The sequence below is a fragment of the Dreissena polymorpha genome, chromosome 10 (genome assembly GCF_020536995.1).
Source record: "Dreissena polymorpha isolate Duluth1 chromosome 10, UMN_Dpol_1.0, whole genome shotgun sequence".
NCBI lineage: Eukaryota > Metazoa > Mollusca > Bivalvia > Myida > Dreissenidae > Dreissena > Dreissena polymorpha.
The window spans coordinates 90,052,280-90,063,948 of NC_068364.1; the positions used below are offsets into that span (position 1 = coordinate 90,052,280).

The window sequence follows — 11,669 nt, forward strand, 5'->3', positions numbered from 1 at the left end:
TCAGAAATAAACACAATTCTTCTGACGGTAGAAAAGATGTACCAACTTATCCAAGACACGGCGAATATTCAAGGTACATAATATCGGTTTAAATAGTTTACTTAGATGCAATACACCTTAGATGGCCAATACGTATGACTGAAATTAATGAAATAAAAATCAGTTATAGAAATTATATGTGTGATGAATTTATTTAAGCAGATTCATCTAGAAAACGAACGTGCAAATTTAAGGGATTTCCTTTACAAATATTAAATGTTCATTAACTTCTCACACTGTATAGACTAATTGAGATGTTCCGATAGTAAGAGTTACGGGCATCATTCTGACGTACGTAAAATACGCTAATACTTGCAGCAAAGCAATTCAAATATCCAATGTTGTGACATATAATACATATTCGTTCTTACTGTTCTTATTTAAAAGTCAATGCTCGATGTCTCCCAATGTTGCTACAATAAATAAATACATTCTTGCATTACTTAAAATTACGTTTTGGAAAGCTCGGGTTTAGCATTATTTCATATAGGACATTTTATTATTGTTTAATAAAACACCATGCTATAGACGCTTTTGACGTTATTTTAACACATGAAATCGGAAGTTAATTTACTGACAAAATTGGAAATGTGTTTAATATGAAAATAAAAAAGCTAGAGAACGTGATTTTTTTATCTTAAACAGAAACATTTCATTTACCGGTACAAAGTTGTCATCATCAATTGAATGTAATTACCACGAGCATATGGGTTATACGCTTTAGTTTATTATACAGATATATATAAATAAAAAGAAAATTGTCTTTCATGTGCAATGTATTTGCGTTTGCAACAATACCCATGAATTATATTTTTCGTACATGAAATTTAAGGATCTAATCTCGTCTTATAACGAAATGATGTGTTTCAGGGAAAATCGTATTAGATATAAATGGAATACCAAACAAAGCAGAGTTGTTACACGAGATTGTACAACTTTGGAAAAGCTTCAAAACCAATCCAGGACTAAACGCTTCTGATGAAATAGGACATTGTCTGTCTGTTACTGAAGGCGAATTAGAAAAAGGTACGTCAAATGCTATGTGACGAAAAGAATCATTTTAATGATATATAAATGTTGAATACATTCATATAAATATTACAATTATATTACTCTAACACTCATTACATTTATTGTAGAGGGAATTAAAGTTGACAGTGTACAGGATGGCAGCGTGGAGATTTGTTTTCGATGCACATCGATACCCAACTGGATCAAACTTTGCGAAAAGTGCATAGATGGAAGAATGGCAAAATTCTTTTGGCCATTACAAAATCACCTCAAAAGTAAAGACGGTTTCGAAAACCTTAAAATAGCGGTCAACATGTACGAAACAGACTTCGTTGAATCCGTGGAAGCAATTGGTATTATTATTTTTCAATCATTGTGTGTCTTCCAAATTGAATTGATACTATGATAATAGGAAAATCCGAAAGCATACATGAATATAATACGCTAAATAAACAATATACGTGTAATAATTTCATTTAACCCTTAAATTATCTTGATGGCATCGTATACTTAACTCATGGAAAAAAAATTGACACCGTATACTGCATGCTTTTAGTTTGCTAGGAAATATTTGTTTCGAAATATTAGCACTACCGCAAATGCTATTTTATCGGATTCGTCTTAATGAAAGATGCATCAGACTCAGACTCAAATGAACACCAATGAACTCAGATTTGTTACCAAGATCCGCAAGCGATCAATTCATACAACTTCATTTAATTGTTGATCCATACATATAGAACGGATATGGTTTTGTTATACACGCTACTGTAGAGAACACATGCAATAGATACCTTGTAGAACAATTCCAATTGTTAGTAAATAAGTTTGATTATTTTAGTAGTTATAGTATTTCGTTACGTGTGATGCAAGTTAATTAGTTTATTGTTTGCAAAGTTCATATTTCAGTTGTCGGTAAAACGCACAAAAAATGGCCAGTCAAACAAGTTCAGATGCTGGTTTATTGTTATTAATTTATTGAAATATCTGCTAACCTCTAAAATGGAGACATTCAAATTGAAATTTTATGAATTATACCTTAATACAGTCAAAGCAAGGTAGTAGTTGTTTTTTTCGGTGGTGTACAGACCTAATATTTTCTATGTTAAATAATCAAATTGACAACGTATTACTTCCACCTTATTCGTGAGCTTTTATCGTCATACCGCAAAGTAAATCTATATACATGTATAATTAAAGCATAAAGTAAAATCACTATACGATTGCATATTAAGTTTGTGAAATAAAAATCATATAGGTGTTACATACTTGTATGTCGAACGTAGGAAATTGCCCAGTTCGCAAAAACAATACGATAAACAGGAATACAACCACATAAGAAAAGTGTTTTCAGTATGCTACGTCAACATTTAGCAATATACGGTGCATACATCAGTCACGTATAATATTAATATTTTATGTACAATGTTTACAACAAACCTAAATATAAAACGAGTGCGTTCGTGGGTAATCAAGATCGTTAGAAATTTTGTAAGGGAAACATATTGTCTTGAATAGATTATTAAAATTATTGACGTACTGTAAACATGTATATCATCGCCTAGAAAAATCACTTTGCAAAAATATTTGCATCTATACTAAAACAGTTTTTAATGAACTGTTATGTGCTGGTGAATAACTACGCTTATACATGCGCAGCGTTTTAAGATAGGCACTATAAAGAGACATACATTTTAGATATAAATAACCCTACCTCTGCTGTGACAATTTTGGAAGAAAATAGGTCATTACATGAAGCCTTTTTTAACTATACAGTGTCTTTCCTGTCAGTAAGAAAGTTTCGTCAAGTTTACGCAGTCATTATACGATGATCATATGCACCGTGAAGAAGTATTTTCCGCATGAAATTTTACTTTAGACCTGTATCTTATACATCATTGTCAACTAATTATAACTTGATTGATGTTGACGTTGTATGCTTACACCATATTGTGCCGAGGATTTTATGAAAAAAGGATACATATACAAGTTTATTGTTACAGTCAAACAACTATACCCAAAACTGATTTCAAAGTTTCCCAACTTCGTCAAAAGTGAGAGCGACAGCGATCCAACGCAAATTAAATGGAATGACGTGTTGGGGCTTGTGCTTGAACATGAAAAATCCCGAGCGCCTGCTTCTCAGATACCAGGTACAATATGTATAAAAAAAACTTGTATCCCTTAAGATATTTATATCAATACAGTCTCTTTTTAATAAAGAAAACAAAAATGCAATATGATATTTCATATTGTTGCAGAAGAATGATATTTAACTCACAATCATGTTCACTTTGCGTAAAATGTAATTCGGTGTTTTGCTTATTTCGAAAATTTCATTGAGTGTAATCTTTGCTGAGCATAAATATGAAGCATAATTTACTGTATTCGACCAATGCACATTAGTCTCTTTAATTAGACAAATGAAATGCATCAGTAGACCCAAGCACACTTATACATGTTTATTTAAAACTAAACTAATTGACTATTTCAATAAGCTTAGCGTGATTCGTTATTTACTTTTAGAAATATCATAAAGTATAGGGCACGCACTAACGGAATCACTCTTCAAAATGCTATTACTTAAATCATTTAAAAATACATTCAAGATGATGTGATTGACAACTCGACTGAAGGTTTCGTTGTCCGAGTGCAGCATTGAGTTCAGCTTGACGATATGTGAATCAAATACACGCAATTTATTTATACTTAGCGTATCCATGCGTCATATTGGCAGACTACTAAACATTATAATAACGCTCATGTATACAAGTTTATATCAAGTGCAAATATAAGTATATTTACTTATTATACCTTATAATACAGCACAACTATTGCTTGAAGAACAAAGCATGTTCATAAATTTTAATAGTATTGTTTTTTTAAGAATAGACATGTTAAATATTCTTTCTCTATAATAGTGCTCACGCTTATAAACAATGTATAACGTCTTAGTCCACAGCAATTTATAAAAGGGAACAACATGATGATGTTAATTGACCGTTATTAATAAACGGATAACATTTATATCGGTAAAATAATAAATACTTGGTGCGTATTAACTGCATGGTTTCTATTATAATAGCCGTTTTTCATAAGAACTTATGTTACTTAAGCATAAATTGAATTATTGTCGATTGACAGGCACATTAAGCATGTAATAATGTATAATTAATCCTATGAAACCGTTTCAAAAAGTGAATATTAAATGACAGATTAAAAGTAAAGTTTACAAATACAAATTTGGAAATAAATATATACAGAAACACATCACTTTTTAAAAAAGACCAACAAACAAATAAATAAAATCGTGGGTAAAATTTTGCGCTGTTCATGAAGATAATTTTATTTTTGAAATAACTTAATACATCAGATAAAGTTTATGTTTGATGACCTTTTTTACTCATAAACCTCGAAAAGCGAACCAACTTTGACATATTTATACCAAACAAAAGACTGCGTGAATTTCTAAAATAACAAACTGATTTTAATTGTTACGATTTAACATTTAGTGAATTGTTTAAATCACGTTAAGTATAAGGTTTAGAAAGGAAAGGCAATATAGTTTGATAATGATTGGGTACTTTAAACAATGTTTCCTGTTCGTTTTTTAGTCTTCTGACCATGTTATTTTAAAATAAATATTCTAGGTATTATGTCTTTTTTTCATTTTCTGCAACTACAACTTACCGCTAATTCTATTTCAGAGGAAAATTATGATTTTCAAGAAAATGATCAGTCGGTCAGCTCTAAGAGTAGCCATTTTTGCATTGATATGGGTCGAGACGTTTCCGCTGACAAAGGTTCGTGCACTTTGTATACAACATTTTATCTATTGAGAATTGATATCAGAGTATTCTATTTATTAGCAATAAGACACATAATCTTTTTTTGGCTAACATGACAAAAACATGACGATGCGACAAGCGTCTTTTAAAATTATGATTGTTAAAATTCATGACAATGCGGCGTGTGAAAATTAAGTTTGCTGCGACATTTAATTCATTTTTTTTATCTGACACATTGCTATCTATGCATTCCCTCTATGTTTAATATCGCAAAGTCTATCGCGCGATTGCTAATATGTTTTGTTTTCATAAATAGTTGTTGGTATTTCTAATGGTCATTGTAAATATTCATATAACAGAAGGTGCTATTTTATAAAGATGAATACATGCGTCCTTACTAATTCCCATCCAAAACGGGAAGTACTGAAATAAATGTTTTATCTCAGCTACATCAATAAAAAGTTAAATACATAAAAACAAAGCAAATGCAATTGAAAGACCAAAGGTTGAGATAACTAGTATGTTTGATATGTTATGAGAATCATTTGTATGTGCCGCTTATACATATCATATAATGTTAATTTGTCGGTTACAGACTCTGATAAGGATGAAGAGACAGCAGGAATGCAATCTGCAACCACTGGTCTCATCAGAGATTTGCAGGAAGTGTCAATTATAGACTCTGACAATGATGAAGATACAGAGGAATTACAATCTGCCACTTCCGAAATCCTAAGTAATTTGCGGGATGTGTCATATGCAATGTCTGAAGAGGATGAAAATACTGAGAAATTGCAATCTGCAAACGCCGAAATAATCAGTAATTCGCGGGGAGTGTCTTTAACAGTATCTGATAACGATGACTATGCTAAAGAAGTACAATCTTCAACCGCCCAAATCAGCAATTATATGCGCGAGCACTGTGTAGAAGTGTCAGGTAAGAGATCTACACATGAAAATATTAAAATGTTCCCAAAATTTCAACGCTAGATGTGGTTTGGTAACATAGATTTAACAAGAAACAAAATGCTTTCTTTTTTCGCGCGACACTATTCAACACGTGTTTACGTACCAAGTTAGTGTTTGTGTGTCGTATGAAAAGATATCATTGTGGGAAATATAAATTGAATACATTGTTCCACAAAAATAAAAATAAATCTTATATAACCATACCATATCTTGCGTTGAAATGTTGGCTATTTCTATAAGGAACACTGATATTTTTATGGGGTAACCTCATTTTACGAATTATTTTGCGAACTATTCGTTGATTTTGAGTATTAATGTTTCTTTAACGGTTCGTCTTAACTTATGTTATTGCCTTTCATTTTAAGACGTCGTGGAACAAGACGAAGAGAAGCAGCTGCGAACCAGCGTAAGTTATCCATTTGAAGTGTATACTGTAATTGATAAAGCACGCGCGCAATAAAAAGGTTGCATTAGTTCCTCTGTATATTTAGTATTTTATTATCCGTTATCATTTCTTTTTCATTTTTAACTGTTGGAGTTTAAAAAAGTCATTTGTTAAAAATAAATTGTTCTAAATATCTATAATTGATGATTGTTTTCGATAAAAGAACTAAAATTTTGCAAAGAAAACAAACGGTGCGATTACAGTTTGACAATATTCGTCTCTTATGTAAATAAAAGATAACAATTTCCAAAAGTCTCATGCCCTATCTCTTAATTTTCGCTTTGTATATACTTCAATAATAACCATATTGTCAACAAAGTAGTTTTCTTATTTTTGTTCTCCTATTTGCAACGTAATCTTTTCAACATTTCACATGTTTTTAAATTTCATTTTTACCAATTTTAAAATACTTAAACTTGTAGTAAGGCTATTTGCACTTTAATTATCATTCCAATATGCCTTGCACATAATATGACTATCAGGTATTTAATTAAGTAGCCGAAAAATACCTTTTGTCAAGTGGTTGTTGAAATTGTTTTGTATAACCTCAACGGAGCACAAATTGATCATTGTCTTAAAACTCGTATTAACACCTCAAAAACCTCTTACTGATAATGTTTGTGTAATCGAAGCTTGAACTAAATATAATGTAATCCTGTTATATCTGTTGTTTTAACGGCCGATTATTGTCGAGCATGTAAACGTAACTGAATTTTACTCAACCTCAAATGCGCAATAGAAACAATAACAAATGAATAACTTTCTGATAATCAGAATGCGTGAAAAGTGTTAGTGTAAATGTTAAAATGATATACCATTCAACTCAACTCAGTGTATTAAGTAAATAAAGGCCTTGGGACCAAAATACACAGAATAGTACACAAAGCATTACACATGTTTGTAGTTGCGAACACATCATCTTACATATAAAATATATGAACGTGATAAATTTTATTCATAAGATGATGCACATACGTGCATAACTTGAATTGCGTATCATGATATATATGTTGTGCTCATCCGATTATCAAATTCATGTACAGTATTTCCACTAATATACCAGTTATACAAAAATTCGCTATGTTCAACTTCAAATTTACTTCATTGAAAGAATACATGATATTTACAACCAATATCAGTAATATTGTTTTCGTTGAATTAAAAATTACATATTCTGAAATTATATGCAACATGCAATTGCATACCAACTTCACTATTTAAGTTGTGATTGAAGCACCTAAACTTGACAAAGGCTGTCTTATATTTAAGTGGAATTCTAAACTGCAAATCCTTTTCGGTGTTAAGTAGAGACTTATTGTTCTTATAATGGTTACATCTGGATGCATTGCTTATGTCATTGTGCCAATTCTGGGTGACGCAATCAAGTATACGCTGACAAAAATTGTATGAATAAAATCTATGTTGCGAATACACTGAGAGTTCCAAACAAACGCGAAACCTTATCTAAATATTAAGAGTTTTACATTCGTTGCGTAGCAATTACGCCCAGCGTTATCTATTGTTATTAACATAGTAAAGCATGGTTTGGAAAATCTGTTATTAGGCATCGTTAACAGCTTACACCAATATTTAATTAAATTAACAAAATATGTAACATATAAAGGCAGTCGGTCACATTCACAAAGGGGGATACAGGTATTTGTATTTTTCCTAACATGCAATGGCGTTTACACAATGTTTTTGGACAGTGGTATTTACATATTATAGCCCCATATCTGTGAGCCGTAACACAATATAGCTTCACCATGCTATCAAAAAGAAAAATAGCTCTTTAATATACTTGTGTCCAAAGGTCGTTTTATAAATATAAGTTGAAAATATTGCTTTTGGGGCTTGATAGCTTATTTTATCGTGCGCCACGTTCCATGATAATTTGGTTGTGATCAATAATCCCATATATTTATATGCGGAAGTGGTATTTATTTTCGTGCCACGACATGTCCAGCGCTCGTAATTTCTTTAAGGCCCGCCATTTCTTAAAAAAAATATTTCAGATTTATGTAAGTTATTGATCAACTACGTTTAACTGTTGTTGACGTTTAGGTTGCAATATCGTCCTCAAACATGAGGCATACAATTTCAGGCAATTCATTTTAAACAAAAATTCAAAGCCACAAGCTTCACGTAGCACTACTGATATTCATCTAAAAATAGTGCAAATATGGTAGAGCTGGTCTTGTCCCCTTGACGGGTACCAATATTCCATTGAAATAATCTGATATAGAAATCTGACAAGTGTTTTATAATTTCGCAGCAGAATTACTGACGGCTGTATTAAGTATTTTAACACAGGAATTGAGTGGGCTCTTGATTTGTTATTATTGTGTTGCAATTTTAGTAAATGGTGATTCAAATACAGGTACTGTATATATATATATATAAATATATATATATATATATATAATGTTACACGAGGGCATAGTTTCTGTTAAGGTATCTATGATTTTTACAGCGGTGTTAATATGTTAATATAGCATTTTAAGATCTAGCTTCATTTATGGATTGCTGAATAAGCGTGTGTACTACTGTGGCAACTCTTAAAGTCGATATCGTTCCAGCATGACAAAGTACTAAAGTAACGATGGTTTCGAGTGTATGAGGTTTTCATACGTACATATTTAAAGTATGGGGTCATTTATCGGTAATAAGGAGGTATTGTATTACCATGCATGATTATGCATCTTGTGTAAAAAACCATAATCAAGGTAACTTAATCATACTATACAACTCAGGAAAAAAATGTTGACTTGGTTGTTATGTCCGTTTTATTGGATATTCGTGTATCCATCCGCTTTCAGGCCGATATGGGGCATTTTGTTTCTCGTAAAATGTCACTATCTGATTAAAGGTCAAAGGTAATACAATATATGTTTCCGCTAAGAAACGTCTGCTGATTTTAACTCGCCCTTATTCAGACGTATTGTATCTTAATCCTTCCCAGCTTTTCGATTAAAAGTTATGTCACAATTCAAGTCCAAAGGAAAGCATGTTCATATTCATTTCACTACTTCATAAACAATGGAAGGAGTTTAACGCAAGTTCGTTTTACATGGTTGGGCAAAGCCCAATGTCACAATTCGATGTAAAATATCAAGATGTTGGTTACTATTCATGACTTCCATTGGCCTTGACGGTTAAAAGTATCATTTGCGGATTATGAATATGAAAGTGAAGTCAAATGTCAAGGAGTTTCAGATGTTTAAACGACTGTACGAATATAAGTTTTAGTGTATTTTTATATTAATATTCCCTATAACCTGATAAGTGGTGTAATTTACAACGCTCACCAAGCGAAGGTCAATCTCACGATTTAAGGTAAAATCCAAATATTTTCGCTTCCGCTACATAGCAAATTACACATAAAGGATGCAATGCTGTGTACATCTCCTGATTGTCGTTATCCGGTTAAGTTCACTAGTCGAATTCAAAGGTCAACGCTCATTTGTTTCTGCTCTATATTCCAAGAAAAATCTTTTTTTACACGTTCGTATTACCAATACGACTCTAAAAGTATTATTATTATTACTATTATTATTATTATTATTATTATTATTATTATTATTATTATTATTATTTTTATTATTATTATTATTATTAATATCATCATCATTATTATTACTATTATTATTATTATCATTATTATTATAGTAAGCTCATCTGAGCACAACCTACTAATGGTTAGCTTTTGTGATCTCCCTTTAGTCCGTCGTTTGTCGCAACTCTTGCGCCACGCGTCGTTATCGTGTGTCGTCAATGTTTACATGTTTACTATAGAGGTGACAGTTATTGTTCAATCTTCGTACAACTTGGTTAGAACATTTGTCTTTATGAAATTTTGACCGAGTTTGAATCTGGAGCACATGTCGTTAAACACTTTTTCATTAGGCCAATTAAAAATGTTGTAAACACTATAGAAGTTACATTAAAAAAAATTCAAAACTTCATGAAACTTGGGCGACTTTGATGTGTTTTATTCATATTTCGACTGAGTTTGAAAATGATATCGGTCTGTTATAAAACAAGTCGCCACGTATCGGGGCAGTTTTCCCTTAATGGCTAAAGTGGAACCTTGTTTAACCCATTCATGCCTAGCGTCCTGAAAAAGGACATTGCAAACAGATGAACCCAGATGAGACGCCGCATGATGCGGCGTCTCATCTGGGTCTACGCTGTTCGTTTAAAGGAATTTCTGTAAGAATTGTTCTAAATATAGAAATAAATATACTAGACATCGCTAATTTTGGAAATAAATTGATCCAACTAAGAAGGATGGGAGAGTCCACTTGGAATAAATGGATTAAAGTCTTGAAGAGGCATTTTTGATCCAATCTAAGACAAAGTTTCTCAGAACAATTGTTCAAATTAAATCTCGCCCGAGTTCTAAAATGGTTCAGGTTCGTTAAAAACGTGTCCGCCCGGGGGATGCATTTTCTTTTACAGCTGTACTGAAATGTTGTTTAGCCTTTAGAGGTAATTTTTTTGATCCAATCATCATGAATCTTGCTCAGAACAGTATTATTATCATTATTTTAATTTTCATTTTTAGGTTTCTTCTCTGTCTACTTCTTCTTCTTCTCATTGCTATCATTATTCGTATTATTATACTACATAGGCTTCCGATACTCTCGAGAAGCAGGCGATGGTACAGACGATAGCGGCCATAGAGCTGTATCATGCACAACGCGAGGTGGCCAACTATCTGGAGCTGGCCTATCTGAACCTGGCGGATCACCCTGATGTCGCCAGAGAGGTTCTCATCATCTATTTTGTTCACAAAAGCGAAAAAACAACAACAACGTTTTCATGATTCTTTGGAAAATTGCAATATTTCTACGTATCACGGTATGTTTTATCCGTTTACGTCTTATTCTGATTAAATCGTCCACATGTTTATAATTTTTGACTGACAGGTTCGGATGACGGCACATGCGGCGCGGTCACAGCACCTGCTGACGTCGGGCTTGATGAAAAAGTTCACAGTGACTGCTGGTCACATAATCAAGACCATGATTCCGATGATTTTGGACGCCGTAGATTTACAGGCATGTTACACAAATGGTTTGCATGTTTGATGAAATCATATAATTGGTTGCTTTTGTAGTTTTCTTTTGTAGTTTATGTTTATCGTAAAGTAAGTGTTTAATTTACATCGTATAAATTTACATTAAGAAATAAAACTATTTATTACTAGCACGATTCAACCAATTTCCTTGCGTAACTGCGCAATATAGTATACAATATTATGGATGCATATTTCAGAACTCATTATTTGCCCACATCAAGTCACATATAAATAACTATCTCACTTCTTGAGTTCGCCACAAGCCACCAACTCACTCTGGTTAATACGCTTCACCCAAAAAGAACCGCCCAGAACAGCAAAACGGACAAGTACA

At 32.2% G+C, this 11,669-nt stretch overlaps 1 protein-coding gene across 1 annotated transcript in view; it reads left to right on the plus strand.

Moving 5' to 3' along the window:
• The window catches only part of LOC127849325 (uncharacterized), a 60,546-nt gene that overhangs the window by 15,136 nt on the left and 33,741 nt on the right, over window positions 1-11,669 (plus strand). The window contains exons 5-13 of the mRNA XM_052382044.1: window positions 5-73; window positions 910-1,065; window positions 1,179-1,403; window positions 3,054-3,203; window positions 4,758-4,853; window positions 5,434-5,775; window positions 6,173-6,213; window positions 10,886-11,023; window positions 11,184-11,315. Of these exons, the coding sequence (XP_052238004.1) occupies window positions 5-73; window positions 910-1,065; window positions 1,179-1,403; window positions 3,054-3,203; window positions 4,758-4,853; window positions 5,434-5,775; window positions 6,173-6,213; window positions 10,886-11,023; window positions 11,184-11,315 (1,349 nt within the window). The remainder of the gene's footprint in view (window positions 1-4; window positions 74-909; window positions 1,066-1,178; window positions 1,404-3,053; window positions 3,204-4,757; window positions 4,854-5,433; window positions 5,776-6,172; window positions 6,214-10,885; window positions 11,024-11,183; window positions 11,316-11,669) is intronic.